This window comes from Aythya marila (assembly GCF_965140915.1).
Source record: "Aythya marila genome assembly, chromosome: 13".
NCBI classification, from domain to species: domain Eukaryota; kingdom Metazoa; phylum Chordata; class Aves; order Anseriformes; family Anatidae; genus Aythya; species Aythya marila.
In genome coordinates this window covers 18554090-18570916 of record NC_139054.1, presented here as the reverse complement: position 1 = coordinate 18570916, position 16827 = coordinate 18554090, and the positions used below count along the sequence as shown (strand labels likewise).

At 48.7% G+C, this 16827-nt stretch overlaps 2 protein-coding genes across 5 annotated transcripts; one reads left to right on the top strand and one right to left on the bottom strand.

Annotated features, from left to right (window-relative positions):
• The first annotated feature begins 916 nt into the window (after nucleotides 1-916).
• Nucleotides 917-7107, top strand: VBP1 (VHL binding protein 1). 2 transcript variants are annotated; one of them, XM_082770747.1, is made up of 6 exons: nucleotides 917-1033; nucleotides 1623-1747; nucleotides 2777-2843; nucleotides 3295-3393; nucleotides 5124-5313; nucleotides 7085-7107. In XM_082770747.1, exons 1-6 carry the CDS (start codon nucleotides 956-958, stop codon nucleotides 7090-7092), a joined length of 567 nt encoding a protein of 188 aa, XP_082626873.1. In that variant the 5' UTR covers nucleotides 917-955; the 3' UTR covers nucleotides 7093-7107. The 2 variants fall into 2 exon arrangements, with proteins under 2 accessions (XP_082626873.1, XP_082626872.1); XM_082770746.1 differs by lacking the exon at nucleotides 7085-7107 and adding an exon at nucleotides 5787-6990 and having other exon boundaries at nucleotides 918-1033; nucleotides 5124-5262.
• A 1049-nt stretch (nucleotides 7108-8156) lies between these two features.
• On the bottom strand, nucleotides 8157-16738 carry RAB39B (RAB39B, member RAS oncogene family). Of its 3 annotated transcripts, none has more exons than XR_014318393.1 (3): nucleotides 15477-16738; nucleotides 10186-11890; nucleotides 8157-9417 (listed from the first exon to the last, which is right to left on the bottom strand). XR_014318393.1 is itself a non-coding variant. In XM_082770677.1 (3 exons), the coding sequence occupies exons 1-3, from the start codon at nucleotides 15689-15691 to the stop codon at nucleotides 10311-10313; spliced, it is 444 nt and encodes a 147-aa protein (XP_082626803.1). In that variant the 5' UTR covers nucleotides 15692-16737; the 3' UTR covers nucleotides 8157-10310. The 3 variants fall into 3 exon arrangements, 2 of the variants coding, with proteins under 2 accessions (XP_082626803.1, XP_082626802.1); XM_082770677.1 differs by having other exon boundaries at nucleotides 8157-10318; nucleotides 11670-11890; nucleotides 15477-16737; XM_082770676.1 differs by having other exon boundaries at nucleotides 8157-11890.
• Between the last annotated feature and the right edge of the window lie 89 nt (nucleotides 16739-16827).

Genomic DNA, 16827 nt, shown 5'->3' with positions numbered 1-16827 from the left:
CGTACCCTTGGTCACTACTGCAGAGAGCAGTAAGTGTTGTTTCCTTAGATTTGCGTGTTACCCTCAAATCATGCATGAGCACTGTGAACAGTCTCAAGATAAAAAAGAGCCTGACAACTCTTAATGGTGCAGTGCTGCTTGTGTGCAGTTGCCTGTGAGCCTTCTGTTGATTTTTAAGCCTTTCTGTATGGAGAGTTGTGGGTGGATGTGCTGGTTTTGTTTGTTTGTTTGTTTGTTTGTTTTGTTTTGTGTTTTTTTCTGAGAGGTGTTTTAGTTTTGTTTGAGCTTACCCAAATTAGCCTTACTGCCTAGCCAGTCAGCATTTCAGCGAGCACTGGGGGCCTGGAAGAGACAGGGCTCATTTGCACGTCTTCTGCAGAGGTTTCTGCTTCTAAACCAGAGGCCTTGAAGCCCAGGGCTGGAGATAGCTGCGTTTGTGATTTCTGTAGCTGTAGCGATGTGCTCTGTGCAGCAGCTCCTCCTTGCTGTGTCACTGCCAGCCCAGGGCTTCCCCTTGCTGCCGAAGGGCTCGGCCCCAGCACTCAGCTGTTAGGGGACGGGGCCAGCGGGCTGCGTTCCTGGGCACGGGGCCGAGCTGGGGTTGTGGAAGCTGCAGTCTCCTTCCCAGCGCTGCCTGCCCCTTTCACCTCCCGCAGCAATGGTACCTGGCAGGGGGCGGCAGAAACTCCAGCGCGTAACCCCGCAGGGGGCCTCGCTGCGCTTCTGGATCCTCGCGGTTGTGTCTGACGCCCGCAGCTCCGCCCCCCCCCGGGCGGCCCCGATTTATGAATGGCGCGCGTGGCCCCGCCCCCCCGCCGCGGTCCCGCCAATGAGCGCCGCGTGGCCCCGCGCTCGCCCCGCCCCCTCCCCTCCCCCCGGCGCGGCCGTGATGACGTCGCTCCCCTTCCCCTCCCGTCCCCTCCCGCGGCGGCGCGCGCGCAGCGGCGGTTCCAAGATGGCGGCGGCCGGCGGCGAGGCGGCGGGGGGGGGCGCGCGGCGCGGGCCCCTCGGCATCCCCGAGGCCGTCTTCGTGGTGAGGCCGCGGGGCTGTCGCGACAGGGGCCGAGTCGCCGACCGAGGGGGCGACGGGCGGGCGGGAGGGGGGTGGCGCTTCGGGGGGAGCCCCGCGCCGGGGCCGGGCTGGCCGGGGGGCCCGGCTGCTGGGGCAGGGCTGGGCCCTGAGGCGCTGCCCGGCTGCGGGGGGCGCTTCGCTGCCCTCGGCCTCTTTGCGCCCTGCCCGCTTGGTCGGGCCGCGGCGCTTTTGGTGCTTTTGCTTCGTCAGTGTTAAACTGCACAGCGCCGGGCAGGGGCTGTCCCCGCGCTGTGGGCAGGCGAACTCAGCCGGGAGCTGGGGGGGAGCTGGGGGCTTCTCCTCGGGTAACGCCGGCAGCACCGAGCCCCCCGCTGCAAACCCCGGCAGGAGGCTCTCGGCAGGAGAAGGGTGGGGGCTGTGTAGAGGGGCGAAAGAAATCAAAATGGTTTTGTACTTTACTCCAGGAGAAAAGAAGTTTGTTTACCTAGAAAAAAATCTAGACTTAGCTGCGAGTAAGATGACAGCAGAGCTCTATCTGGGATTTCTGCAAAGCCCTTCTGACGCTGAGGGTTTTTCTCTCCCCTTAAAGGAAGATGTAGATTCTTTTATGAAGCAGCCTGGAAACGAGACAGCGGACGTAGTTCTTAAGAAGTTGGATGAGCAGTATCAGAAGTATAAATTTTTGGAACTTAATCTTGCTCAAAAGAAAAGGAGGTAAGTCATAATTTTTGCAGAATTGGGAAATGTTTAGTGCGGTTCTATTTTTTTGATATAGCCTAGTTTATTTAAGTACCCCAATAAGTAAAAAATAGTTTTTAGAACTAATGTTGGCAGTACCTTGGGAAAAATAACAGCTTCCTTTTTCTTATTCATGAGAATTATATGCAAAACCAACCAACCAAACAAACAAAAAGTATTGTTGAATTGGGCCTTAGCCTCTCAGGCTAAAAAGGCTTGCTTTACTGTTGTAATTTCTTCAGCCTAATTCAGATAAGAATACATTTTGTCAGCATCTACTGCATCAAGCCTCTTCTGGGTCAGTAACCTCTTACCTCTGCAGTAGCTTCAATCTTGATCTGAAGCTAGGTAAGAAGCAAATTTTTAAACCCAGAATCAAAGCATTGAGGCAAACTTCATTTGAGTTAAGTTTCTTCCCTGGTGGTGTTCCCCTGGTAATTCACAGCCGGCAGCCTGATTTGGTGCTCGCTGCAGTTGGAGCCTGGCCGGTGTGGGAGGACAGGAGGGCTGGGGAGAGCCCTGAGGAGGCGGCAGACCCCTCAGCTCTGGAGGGAGCTTTCAGTTTAACAGTGCCAAGTCTTGTGGCCCTAAACCTTGTGGCTTGTAGACCTCAGCAGAAACACGCTTGTTTTGTTTTACCTGCAGTGAGTTTTGTCTGTGTTTCTGCTGAGGTTTCCCTCTCCTCTGTGGAGGTCAGAAATACGCAGAAACACAGCAGTTCAGCAAATAGGTCTGTGATGCTCTGTGTTTGTTACACTTTGAAATTCCCGTGTGTTGCTCACTTCAGAATGCTGGTGAGCCTCAGTATGCTGAGAGGCAGGTGAAGCAGTAGATGAGATGTCGTTACCTGCCATAATCTTTAAAATCTGCATTTATAGGCCTGGAAAGCTGTTCAGAGATTGAAGTGTTAAAATGGAGGTTGGATTGTATAGTAAAGCTGATCACTTGTTTAGGAAACTTTGTGTCTCTGTCAAATAATAAATTATGACTGTTGTTAATTCACAGGCTAAAAAGTCAGATTCCTGAAATTAAACAGACATTAGAAATTTTAAAACACATGCAGAAGAAAAAGGTAAACTATTTTGAATATCTAACGAGTATGAGAAAAGCTAACTACCTTTCCACCCTAACAGAACACATTGCAAGAAATGTTTTGGAGAGCACACTTAATATGCCTTTATAAATAACAGAATTGTTTTAAAGGTATGTAGTACTTTTTGAAAGCTAGTTCAAAACAAGTAATGTTTGGAATGCAAACTTCACTTCTCATAGTGCATAGATTGCAGCTATGCTTTGACTTTCTCTCCAGTCCTTACAGAGATTTCTACGTTGCTTTTAAATATTTTTAAAAATGCTTTAGTCTTGGAACTCTTGTCTTGAATGTTGAAGTAATGTTTAGTTCCACCAAAGTTAATACTGTACCAATGGCAAAAAAGCAGAAAAGTGCACTCCTTACTGTACGTTTTGTCTCTGACATACGTTTCTAGTGAAAATAGTAATTTTAAGTTGTCATTTGTCCCAAGGAATCCACAAATCCAATGGAAACCAGATTTTTATTGGCAGATAATCTCTACTGCAAAGCTTCAGTTCCTCCTACAGATAAAGTTTGTTTGTGGTTGGGGGTAAGTAAAATAGAACTCCTGAAACTGTTTAAATAACGTAGTCTTACAAGAGTCAGCATTTGTTACTGTCTCATCTGTCCTTCTAGGAGATGGGGGCATAACTGTGCTGGTGTGTACGTGGTAGTGCTGCGTCTTGTCAGTGAAGCAAGCCTAGGAAGACAATTTCAGCACGTTAGTGGAGCTTGTGTTTCTGTTTTGATGGCTGAACATATCAAGACCACAGAGATTTGTAGTCTTGCTGAACTGTTTTTTCCCCAAAATCGTATTTGTGACTATTTTCCTTATCACGTTGTGGTTCACATTACCCCAGTAATTGCCTAGGATTGCAACGTGCCAGACAAAACAACTAAGTCTGTTAACTAGCTTCTTGTCTTTATGTTATTTGTATTTAGCGTGCTGCTTTCCCTCTTCATGCAGGTTCTGGGGGAAAGATGGGATTTTGTTCCTCACAGATACCTGCCAGCACTGAGAGTGGGGTCTGTGCTAAAGACTGGTGGGATCAGAGCTCGAAACACGGATTTCTAAGCACTGAAACAATCAGGCTGGGATGTTCCGTAGCAGAGGCTTCCTTATCTGTAGCGATAACCTGCTAATGTTTATTCTGAGACTTCTAAATCCCTGGTGTTCCCAAGTGTTGGCTGCCAAACCAAACAGCCTGGTTAGGACAGAAGCGTTGTTGACACGTACAGCGTCCTGGCTGATTTGGCAGTTATTCCCAACCTCCTTTTCTATCACAAAAAGAGGAGATTTCTGTCTGATACCCCGTTGCTTTCAAGAGGCTGCCTTCAAATGTCACAGAGACTTTCACAGTGCTCCAGGTTTATTTTGATAGAGAATATCAAAGAAAGTTCATGCTGGTTCATACAGAAAAGCTCTCATGAAATACCACAAATGATTTATTCACCATCTTTAGGTGTTCTTGGGCTTTCTGCCTTTTATCCTCCACGTTGCTTACAGTCTGTGTGTTGGGCTATGCATTTTACTATTACTGCAGAAATTATGTCTTCCAGCTATTTAAAAAAGAATGGCCTCTATCATACCTGCATCCATGGTATTTCCTGGACTCGCATCTAGTTAATAGTACGTGGCTCTGTTTAATGTAGAGTTCTTAAATGGGACAAAGCTTTACAGGCGCATCTTTACTTAGTACCGCTTTTTTTCCCACTCTACATGGTAGTTCCTTACTGAAATGATGATTTGTATATTAAAAATCACCATGTTATATTGGACTTTAATGCATTTTACATCTTTACCTGTAATAATTGTTGTTAACAACCATATGTTTTTCCATGTTGCACATAGATCCTAAGGTTAATCTTGAATGCAGCGAAAATTGTTGGTAGAGTTGTGTGACCCTTGAAAGATGCGGCTAAGAAACCTGAGGAGTCTCTTGCTTTTCAAACATGGTGGGGATGAGATACTGATACCTAAAAGTTGACTGCAGTCCACAGAGAGAGGATTCCCCTGTTGCTTAGCAATAGGAAGAAAAGTTCAGTTCCCCGGGGGGGTTGTCACTGGTTTGCTGAAGTGATGGAAGCCTCAAGTGGCTTCTGGCATTGCTGGTCCTCGGTCCTGTTGTGGTCTATCAGGACAGGCTCTGTTAATGTGATTAGTTACAAACGATGGTGTGAAATATTCACAACAGTATGAAATATCTGTGCTATGGCTTACTCCTTACCACGCAAGAGTAAAAGCTTATACAAATCTTTTTTTTTTTTTTTTTTCTCTAGGCCAATGTGATGCTTGAATACGATATCGATGAAGCTCAGGCTTTGTTAGAGAAGAATTTGTCAACAGCCACAAGAAACCTTGATTCTCTAGAGGAAGACCTGGATTTTCTTAGGGATCAGTTCACCACTACAGAAGTCAGTATCCTTCTAATTTGCAGGGGTGGAGGTGTACATGAAAGGTACCAGACAGGTAGTTACTCGTTTCCAGACGTGCTTTTATCTGGGACTGGCCGCCATTAGAATCCTGTAGCACTCCAAGAACTTTGTTTTAGCAGTGAACAAGGACACTGTTTTCAGCACTGTTGAGGGCTGGTGGCTGGGTGTACAAAGCTCGACTTTGTAGTTGGGTCCCTGCGAAACCTGCTGTGATGGTTGCAAGCCTGGGCTGGGAGTGGGCTGCAATGGTGGGTCAGCGCTGATGGCCAGGCAGCCGCCACTGCAAAGCAAAGTGACCCGTCCGTCTGTCCTTCCTTCCTTCCTTCCTTCCTGCAGTTACTGGTATTCCCATGTGTTACAGCTGTGCACCAACTCAGTTCTTTCACTGAGAGGTTTGTGTAGACTGCTATGCGTATGCAGTCTAGCCAGCTGTATAACCTGCTTTTTCCTTTTTCTCTTCTCTTTCATCTGAATGCATGTGCAGTTTCCTTAATTCCACACCCTCAGATATGGCTAGAGTTTATAATTGGGACGTAAAGAGAAGAAACAAGGAAGATCCTTCCAAAAACAAAGCATAGTTTTGCCAATTTTAAATGTGGTTTCAATTTGCAAATATTTTTTATTTAAACACCCCCAAAGTTCATTCTTAAGGGACTGAGTTACTTTAAGCATTTCAGTAAATGGTAAAATATATAAAAACTATGAGCACCATTTTATTTATTTGTAAACTCAAAATTTGGTTTCATGCATGCTTCATGAAATTACCAATTATTCGAAGACACCACGCGGTCCAGCAAAGGACGTAGTATTTTGATCAAACCAGTCTGTTCCAACTAAATTTCTACCTGGAAGTTTGTCTGAAAAGGTGGGGTGCGTGTATGGAACCGACTCTGACATTTTAGCAGGTTAAGGTAACGCAAGGGTTTACTTTTTCATCTCTGTGTGCAGCTGATAAAGTCAGCATGGGCTGGGAAGACATGCAGCTATATTGTTCTAGGAAGCAGGGAAAATACTGTCACGTCTTGGATTTTATTTCTGTCAGGTACTTTTTTGGCAGCATCAACCTACAAGCATTCCTGAATATACACTTTGGATAAACTTGGTTTTAATAATTATTTGTTAGTTAACTGCCTGTTAACTCTCAGCACTTTACATACAACCATTTGCGACTTGTCTTCAGAGAAAAATGGTAAATGGAGCAAAGAGCACAAGCTATGTCAAGGCTGCAGGTGCTCTCGCCCTGTTCTTTTTCATACACATGCACACGCTGCTTACTTTTTGCAAGTGTCTTGAACCAGGACACAAAAATGCTGGCAGCCTGTAAGCACGAGAATCCCCATTTGCAATCCCTTAGACAAGATGTCCAGTTGAAATGTCTTAACACTCTCAGCCTCCTCGGTGGTGAAACCTGTATTAGAGAAGGGTGGTTGACTGCAGTCTGACTTCTGGTGTTAAAAGTGTTGGAATGTTTTTTTGGTTCTTATGAAGCCTTGCGAGATTGTTGCCTTTTACCTCTGCAGTATCTCTAAAATGAAATGCTCGTTGGTGATGTCAGTGGCTAATATTCACATTCTGTGACTAGGAATACAGGTTTCGCTGCAAAATAAATGCAAATGTTAACTGTTCAAACTTCATGTAAGAAACAATATACCTGTAAAGTTTTTGTACTTTTATTTCATGATATTAAAATAGTAAAACTAAGCAATTGTGGCAAACACTGGTTTTTGCGCATCTTTCTTTGTGGGAGAAAGTCACGAATTTGATGCACAATCTTTTGTAATGTTTCCTCTCTTAATTGCGGGCAGGGGAGTGAAAAATTTGGTTGAAGCAGCAGCAGGAAATGTAGCTGCTGAATACTGGACTGAAATGGGGGCTGTGAGTCAGCACATCTGAGTTGTGAACAGAAGCAATTGATCTGACAGCACCGTGGCTGTGGAAGAGTCAGAGCTGCACGGATGGGAATAAAAGAGGTAAGTCCTCACTGCTGCTCACAAGTACACGTATGTACCTGGGCTTGGCTCATCCACATCTGTTTTTTCAGGGAGATGCTCTTTGTTCTGGTGTCTTTGACTAGAAGAGTTGAGTTGAAATCTTGAGTGTTACCTGACTAGCAGGGGTCTCTGCCCTTTGCTATGCTAGGCTGAAGCTGGGGCTGCTCACACTGTGGGCTTCTTCTCTCCCTTTCTTTTTAAGAGCATCAGCAATGACAGGAGAGGCAGCTGCAAACACGTCCTCATTTCTTTTGCAGTTTTCTCTTCTATTTGGACTAATGAGATCCCAACAGGCTGAAGCACTTCCCCTCCTCCCCCACTGCTGCTTCCCTCGCTGGTCCTATGGCAGCAATTGCTTTTCTTTGTTGTGCACAATGAAATGATGAGTTAAGCATTTATGCACTAGCTAAAAAAACCCGCCTGTGTGCAGCTCCCAATGACCTAATGCTGGTACTGGTGTGGGGGAGGTGGGCGGCATCAGAGCTGGAGTTGCTCAGCAGGGTCAAAATGTATCTGGCTGCGGGAGGAAGAGGTGAGATGGCTCAAAACTCTGGTTGGGGTGTAGGTTTTTTGTTTGCTTGATACCAAGTTAAAAATTTCACAAACAACTCTGGCTTCCATACAGCTGATCTGTCCAGTGCTGCCTTGTCCTTTGCTATTACGTTTTTGTTGGAGTACAAACAAGGGTTTTACTTAGGCTGCTACTTAGCTGCTATGTCCTGCCTGCTGAGAGACGCCTCCAGGAGAGACTACGGCTTTTTTGGGTACTGCTGTAGGGAACAGGGTGTTGTTGGTTTCAGAATGGCCAGTGTTTCTAGAGTTGCATTGGTTCTCTCAGCACTGCAGCTGGCTGGTTTTGAAGATCTGATCAATAATGTATAGCAGATAGCATTGCAAAGATCGTGTTTATTGTTGAGCCAGTCAAATACCAGATTTTCAGTTAGGGTTGTTGTAGAGAAGTGGGACAGGTACTAGATAGCTTACTGGTAAGAATGGGAAGGGGGAAAGGAGGAAAAAAAAAAAAACACCCGAGTTTTTTCACAAGTTTAGAATTCACATTATCACAGTAACCATTTTGCTAAATACAAGCATATTTCCAGTCACATACAGACAGCTAAATACAGCATTATTTTCACATTTCGTTACAGTGCATAACAGAAAGCGAGGAAAGTGTATAGTATGCTTTTATTCTGGAGGTTCAGAGCAATTTCAACCTAACATGCAGATTGTTTTTAACGTGTGGTAGAGACCACAAAGTTAGCTTTTTTTTTTTTTTTTTTTTCCTTTTTTTGAAATTTTTGTCCTAGAGTAAAAGAGCTCCTGACCTTTATCCTGTGAAGGGTATGACCTTCTGGTTTCTCTAAATCCCTCTTGTACTAGAAGTCAAAGCATTAAAACCAGTTGTTAGAAAAGAATTCTGAGCATAGCCTGTAAGTTCATCTTAGAAAAAACATTCCAAATTTTGTACAGATGAATCTACATCTATATTTTAATAAGCTGTCTAGAAAATGCAAGGAATTAGAAAAAGATGTATATAATGATTTCTCTATCATTTAATATAACCATTTATTACCTCTAAGTAGTTAAGACTGCATACGTTTCCTTCTGTACTGTTCCTTGTCAGAATTATGATACTTGTATTTTTTAATTGAATATTTACTCTGAAGACCTGAAGGTACTCACTTAGGTTTTCTGGAATTTCTCTCTGGGAGCAAAAAGGCCCAGAGAGGGAGAAGGGGAATGTCCAAACCCATTAAATAAAATATTGGTCGCCTTGAGAAAAGTGATCTTTTCCCTGCTGGCCAGGTTCCTGCACAGAGGCTTACGGGATTTTACTATTGCTAAAACTCTGCTTGATCCAAGTTTTAACTGCCTTTAATGTAGAGCTCTGCCCTTCAGGACAGCTGCTACCCTCAGGTAGGCAACCTAGGACATACCTTGTGAATAGCCAGACCTTGAAAGAAGAGATTTAAAAAAAACGACCCTTTTGTACTTGTTTGTCCTTGCCTTTGTGAAAACAGGACTAACAGTCCCGGTCTGAGCAAACCTTGCGCTCTCCACTGGCATCAGCAGAAGCTGAAGGTAGAGAGCCCATGGTAACCACGCTCCTGTGGTGCTCTGCATCAATCTTCTCCAGCTTTGCTTACCTAGAAAGAGATTTTGTAAAGAGTTTTTTTTTTTTTTCTATCTTCAGGGCACTCAACTTGACCAGCACTGAACCTGCCTGGAATTCAGTGGGCCTTAGTATGAGGTTTTCAATGTATTCGTAGCCTATTCAAGACTAAGCAGGGGGCCTCAGCAGTGACAAACTTTCTGAAAGGTGCTAGACCATCGCCACCCCTCCCTCAGTCTCATTTGCAACTGGTGCCCTCCCAGCAGGGCCCAGGAACTGGAATTCTATGAGAACATTTAAAAAAAAATAAATTAATTTTCAGGGTGGTTGGTTGGTTTGTTTTTCAGCTTAAATGCAGAAACCTTTTTAAAATTATTATTCATACAGACCAACCCAAGTGCTGCAAACTAGAACAGGTTCAAGGGAGACATAATCTGAACTCAACAGCAATCAAGACCCACACTTTCATTGATGGGGGTAGCTTAAAAATCTGTGACAATTATTTTCTTTTCTACTTAGAGGCCTAAAATCAAACACTAGATGCTTCCTGTGGTTTCACCTAATCCCTCCCACCCATTAGTAGTCTGGTGTATAAAGCTTGCACACTGAAGTAAAAAAGTCACTATCATTTTGTTTGTTTTTAATAGATTGAACTTTGCTACAGGGGCCCAGTTACCCTGCTGCAGTTCAAAAGCTGGTTAAAACTTAGAGGAAGCAAAGCTCAAGTGGGGAACAGCATTCCCAGAAAACAGCCACCTACACAGAGCTTTTGTAACAACAGCTACCACCCACCATGACCAACCTGAGATGGATCCTCTTTTGTCAAATTAAAACATGGAGGAAAACAGATTTTACTCTTGAGCTTGTCGTGTGGCTTTCCTTTTCACCTGCTCGCACACTTCTGTTCTGTGCTCCTCCTTCCCCGTTCTAGTTCTCTTCGTCCACAGATGCCGAGAAAGAAAATGACACTTTAACAGCAGAAAGTAGTGATGGAAGCTGTTGCTTTCCATGCTATTTAACTTCTATAAAAGCAAATCTCACCTTTGAGGATGTCTGATACACCTGAGTTAAGCTTTTCAAGTTTGTTTGTTTCCCCCCCTCCTTTCCATTCCTCCTATTGGCCTTGGCTGGCAAGACACCCAAAATATCAGCACAGTGCTGTTGGCAAGACAGAAATGTTGGCGTGCCCCACCTGGACACCACATTCCAGCCTTAAAACCCAGCATCTGAGCACGTGGGTCTCTCTTTATGCTCCTGACCACGTAACTCTACTGGAAAGCCCTGAACTCGGGGTACGTTCAGGGTACATACCTAGGCAATAAATATTTTTAAAATGCACTGAATAATTTACTACTGGAGCAGGCATTGCCACTTGCAATCCCAGTTCAGCACAGCAAGAAAAGCACTATTGGAGAGGTCCTTTGAATTTTCATTATCAATAAAATAACTATTTTCCTCTTGAAATTCCACAGAATAGTCTTTACTATTTAACTACGTTCAAGAACGTAAGGAGAGGAAAAAAAAAAAGTAAAAAAAAAAGTGTGCATACCATGTCAGTAAACTTCTCTTGTGGTGTTGGCCTTATGAGGAAATGGTACCCGTGCTGCCTTTACACCTTTCTGGTAATAAGCAGCTGAGACAAACTAAGCTGTCCTCTTTCTTTCTTTCTCTCTGTCTGCCAGTTTGTCAGACTCCTACACTAGCTGTACTGTGGCTTCAATACCCAGCGCAGAGCTATAGAGTTACTTAAAACAGGCCATGTACAGTACCCTGGCATGTGCCAGCCCATTCAGAGCTGCTTACGTACTCTCTGTGTCCTGCTGCTGCCCCTCATTTCTGCTGCCTGTCTCCTTACAACATCTGCATGCACCCTCGCTCACTCGCCGTTTGGTTTGTAACCCCTGGTTCTGGAAGGTTAGATGGAACAGAACATCGCTCTCCTGGGGCTGTCCTCGCGTCCAAAACAAGGTGGGAGGCTGTTCACAACGGGAGTGTCGCTCTCCCTTCTGTCACACCGAGTTCACTTAGTAAAGTACATTTGGTTAGTAGAGTTCATCACCACTTTTCTCGCTAGAAGAGCTCAGCACAAGCACCGCCTATCTGATTTCACCACTTCTTCTGAAGAGTGCACTACATTTGGGACAAACCCGCTCTTTACCCCTTCCCATCCCTCCTGGATCGAAATTTCCCCCCTTTTAACAAGCTCGTATATATCTCGAGTCAGATCAGTGAAGGCCTTCTCCACGTTAATGGCATCCCGAGCGGAGGTCTCAATGTACTTCATACCATAAGCAGCAGCCAGTTTCTCAGCCTCGTGCCTGGTGACCTGCCGCTGCGTGTCAAGGTCACACTTGTGACCTACCAAAACAAAGACGATCTGGTAGGGCTGGACGTGCACCTTGGTCTCTTCTAGCCACTCGTGGACGTTCTGGAAGGACCTGCGGTTTGTAATGTCAAAGAGGAGGAGTCCACCAACCGAGTTCCTGTAGTAGGCTCTGGTGATGGACCTGGAAAAGCATGAGCCACAAGAAACATGTGAGTCACAGCTGGCTGGGAGAAAAGGCACAGCAAGTTTTGTGTGTGTTTTTTTTTGCTCATTTCTCTGGTTATTTTTGTTTTCTTAACCTAAACATGGCACTTCTGAACGTTTGTCTGCGCTTTAGAAAGCAGCATTACTGCCACCTTGTCTGCCCTGCAGGCTAGAGGACAGAGAATGCCATTCAGGTCATGTCTTACTGCTTCGGCTTGTGCTCTGGAGATCTTGTCATTCAAAACGCTAACCAGTTTTGGCTTAAAAACATCATCCTTGGGCAACCGCTCCACTGATAAATTACTGCTCTGTTCAGAACATCCCCGTACAGCATTTTTGGCCTCTCCTGTCTATCGAGGCTTTCCATCTGCTCTTTGCCATTAGTCGAATGAGCCCCCCCGCCATCTGATCTCCGTCCCTGGATCGGTTTGGCTGACCCATCGGTTCAGCAGCACTGTAATAACTCAAAGGGTTTAGCTGGACCAAACACCCACGGATAGGAATATAAAAGGCAAGGAACGAAGCCACAGAGTCTGAAGGCACCCCATGGAGCTGCACACCCCGCATCCACCCAGGGCCTCGGCACACGCACACAGACATCCACCCGGTGCCTCCTGCCCCTTGTCAAGCTGCCGGGACGCACGACCCCAGCTAACGCCAACAGGAGCAGCCAGGTTGGTCCCCCACGTAACAGCAAGCTGATACAACAGCTTCCAAGGGGAATCTGCATTAGTGTTGGTCTTGTTCTTCCCAAATCCTGAAAATGTTGAACAGTAACAGAAGCCCCCCAAACCCCAGGCTGAGAGCTGGAGAGCATCTTCCACGATTCTTCAATGCAGCCAGAAGCACCGTGCCAGCAGCTAACAGGGCTACAGAGAATGCAGTTCAACAACTGCTACACGTGGGAAAAGCAAGATGCTGTAAACCTGGTGTTTCTGCAAAGTCATGGATTAGTTCTAAATCCAGAAGCACTGATCGATTTCAGTCCCTGGAGGAATTTGCACTGGGACATGAACTTTTCTTGCTGGGAAAGTGTAAGCACTGCTGCAGTTTTACCTTGGGACAAGTCTTCAATCATTCAAGACTCTTGTTAGAGGTTGTTCTGTCCCACAATGTGCATAGCTAGTGAAACTGCCCCAAAAAGGACTGGTTGGCTTTTTCAAGGTTTGCTTTATCAACAGACATGCAATGAATGAAAATCCACAGCCAAAATTGAAGAAAGCCAGAAATGGGGAAAAAAAATGAGAGTTGGCTGCGCTTGGACAACTTCTTCCTCTCCGTTATCTGGCCCAGGGCCAACAGCAGCTCTGCACATTTGGAACCGAGGGGATTAGATCTGCCTTTTGCTATCCAGCCAGCTGCAAGCAGATACTGGTGCTCTGAATCCCGCCCCCCACCACTGTCACAGGCATTTCTGCTTCTCCCTTGCGTTCAGCGCATCAGCCCTGGCTGCTCCTGCCAGCATCACCGATGCCTCAGGTACTCCTGAAAGACATGATGGGATCTAAGCTGAACGCTGCGTTGAGGTAAAACTAGGTGAAGGTCTCAGTGCCTTTTCTTAAAGCCTTTTCCACAGGCTTTCCCTTACTGAGCCGCAGGAGGCGAGCTACGCTGCCTTCACACTGCCCGTCACTGCGCAGCTCCCTCCCAGACCCCTACCCAGCTCCTGCCACCCCTCACCCCACCACGCTCGCACCACAGCCGAGCAGTGGGGCTACTCGCACCTATTTTAACCAAATTTTAACAGAAAAGTATTGCCTCTGTGTGGGAAGCCTCCTCTGCTCTGCTGTGTACTCATGGTGGGGCTCCTGTACCTGGGGTCCTCTGCTGTCTGTTCGAGTCTTTCCCTCTCAGCCAAGGGAGAGCTGCCAGCTGGAGGGAAGCAGCTCTTCTGTAGGTGGTGGTACACATTCCCAGCGGGTGAGGGCTGCACATGCTTCTCCTTTTGTTAGCATTACACAACATCACGTTTCAGACAAGAAAGTGGAGTGTTTGAGCAACCCGACGTGGGCAAAACCTGCTGGATCCAGGAAGAAACGGACCCTGCTCTTCGACAGCTCCAGAACAGCCTCAGCGCTGCCCCAAAGAGCAAGGTGTTGGGGCTGATCCAGCCAAACAGCGAGGCACATGCTTAACCACAATTTAAGCCTTATTGACAGTGAGACAACTCGCAACAGGGGTCAGGAAGAGCAAAAACATAGCACAGATGCAGACCAGCAAATGCCAACAAGGTGTCTTCAAGATGATGTCTTCAAGATAACTACAGTGGTTACTTTCTTGTGGGACAGCCTTTAAGGTAATGCAGAGCCGGCTAGAAATGCTAAAAATTGAGAGCTCTGTGAAAAGGGGGAGGTTATTCTGAAGAATTTCCTTCTCAAGAGCTTTCCTGCACTATGACAAAAAAGTTTTAAGGGTTCCGGAGAGCACGTGCACCACCATGCTTTTTGCCTATGCCCAGAAGTCTGAGAGGCTTCTGCTTATCCCCCCAAAAGCTGTATTTTGCCTTTTGACAAGAGAAACAGCCTGCAGAAGAAGCTCAGGAGCTTTAAGGGGCACGATTTCTCACAGGGTTAATGATGACTTGAAAGAGATAAACACAGAACAGATTTTTTTCGCCCAACTTTGTCATAGTTCACAGTCTACCAGGAAGGCAGCTAGGTTTGCTCACTTCGCTCTGGCCTTTCACACTGGGAATTTAAGTCTGCACTTTGGCGAGGGCCTTCCAAAGCGGCAGAGTGCCTGGTTTTGTGTCCGTCACTGCTCCTGCCCCTTACGCTCTTTCTGCTGAATGCTGCTGCCCGGCGCAGCCTGCCCTTGTGCTGAAGGTCGCCTGCTCATCGTGCTTACGACCTGCAGCCAGGCTGTGTCAAGCACCAGCACGAAGGGTAAGCAGCCTCCAGGGCCCCGAACCTCCTGGCATTTTGGAGAAAGCGAACTGAAGCCATCTGACAGCTTCTGCTCCTCGCAGCGCAGGCACGAGCACTGGTCGGCACAGGGCCGTGTTTTCTGAAGACCTGAAGCTGGGATCTGACGCAACGGAGCGCCACAGCAGCATAAAGCACCAGCCCCGAGCCCGAGGGACCAGACAAAAAAACCTGTCCCTGCGTAGGGCCCGAGCACGGCACAGCCCGGGCCAGGCGCCAGCACCACAGATGCGAGCGAAGGCTGCGGGGCGGGGGCAGGGCAGGGCAGGGCAGGGCAGGGCAGGGGTCGTTTCTTCAATGAAGGCAGCGAAGCTGCGCAGGGCCTGGGGGCACGAGGAGTGCTTCCGGAGGGAGCATCCCCAAAAGGGCTGCTGAGGGTCAGAGATGCGCGACAAACACCGCCCAGGGCGGGCTCGCAGCCCTGCTGAGCCGGCACAGCCCGAGCAGGGCTCGTCCGGGGGCAAATCTGCCGGAGCGGCCCCCGGCACTGCCCCTGCCCCAGGGCACCCACCCGCGGCCACGCACGGCCAAACGAGCCGGGGCACGGCAGCGCCGAGGGCCCAGGCGAGGCAACCCACGGCGAGGGCTGCGGCCGCTCCTTTGTCTCGCCCGCCGGCCCCGGCCCGCCCCGCCGCTCACCGGAACCGCTCCTGGCCGGCCGTGTCCCAGATCTGCAGCTTGATCCGCTTGCCCGGCTCGATCTCCACCAGCCTGGAGAAGAAATCCACGCCCACCGTGGGGTCGGAGATCTGGGCGAAGCGCCCCTCGGTGAAGCGGCGGATGAGGCAGGACTTGCCCACGGTGGAGTCGCCGATGACGATCAGGCGGAACTGGTAGAGCCAGATGGCCTCCATGCTGCCGCCGCCCGCCTCAGCGCCCGCACCGCCGCCGCCGCCGCCGCCGCGCCGCCTCCTCCGAGCCGCCCATGCCCGGCCCGGGGGCGGCCGCCGCCGCCTCGCCGCTCAGGCGGGCCCCGTGGCGCGGCCCGGCCCGGCCCTGCCCGCTGCTGCCGCCGGGCTGCGCTGTAATGGCGGCCGCGCCGCAGCGCAGCGCCGGGAGGAGCCGCCGGGCCCCGACCGCCGCCGCCGCCGCCGCCGCCGCGGGAGCCGGGCGGGGCGGAGCGGGGCGGGACCGTGAGGGGAGGCCGAGGGCGGGCAGCGCTGAGGGGAGCCCGGGCTGAGGGGAGCGGGGTGCGGGCGGACCCCGAATGGAGGGGGGGGGGCGCAGGGCCGGGGCTGCCGCTGCCGAGCTCTCCCCAGCGCCTGAGGGAGCGGAGCGCGGTGCGCGGCGCCTCTGCCCCCACCCCGCCTCTCGGTAGGGCCCTCAGCGGCCGGCAGGGGGGCGGTGTGTGAGTAACGGGCTGACGAAACGCAGCGCGCACGGAGCTGCATCGTGTGTACATGCGTGATGCACGCAGAGCCTCACCCCTGACAACACCTGCACCGTCAGTACCACAACGCCACAGAGCTTCAGTCCGTTTTGCCTCAGTCAGTTTTGCCTCGCTCTGTGCAGCCGTGCTCAGGCCTGTGCACTGCTCAGGAACCCGACAGCAGCACCCGCAGCGCTGTCTGCCATCACGCAGCGTTTACACACATCCCCAGGCACCCCCCAGCTCTAACGCCCCAAATGTGCCTCAGACCCCGAGATCTCGGCCACAGGCAGCGCTCGGCACGTCCCGAGCAGCAGCGGTGCCGTGCTCGGGGGGTACGGCCCAGCTCCAGCTTCTTGGGCGCCTCCAAAGCAGAGCTGTGGTCTCTGGAAGGGAAAACGCTCACACGTAATTATTAAAAATCTTGACTATGTTGTGTGTATTAAGTTAAATAAGCATCAAACTTTATTATTATTTAGGAAACATGTTTTTTAATAAGTTTATTTCATTCAAGAGCCCTGCCTGCATGACCACTATTGAAATAAACGCATTCGCAGTGACTGTTATACTTCTTTAATCCTCAAAAAAGGGCATTTGTATAGGTATGAGGTAGTTAGCCAG

Bases quoted from the DNA above. Each gene is read 5' to 3' on its own strand.
- RAB39B (XM_082770676.1), bottom strand. From the start codon at position 15,691: ATGGAGGCCATCTGGCTCTACCAGTTCCGCCTGATCGTCATCGGCGAC. The intron at 11,891-15,476 runs GTGAGCGGCGGG...ATGCTTTTCCAG, and splicing joins GCCGGCCAGGAGCGGTTCCG to GTCCATCACCAGAGCCTACT.
- VBP1 (XM_082770746.1), top strand. From the start codon at position 956: ATGGCGGCGGCCGGCGGCGAGGCGGCGGGGGGGGGCGCGCGGCGCGGG. The intron at 2,844-3,294 runs GTAAACTATTTT...ATTTGTCCCAAG, and splicing joins AACACATGCAGAAGAAAAAG to GAATCCACAAATCCAATGGA. The intron at 5,263-5,786 runs GTATCCTTCTAA...CCACACCCTCAG, and splicing joins GTTCACCACTACAGAAGTCA to ATATGGCTAGAGTTTATAAT.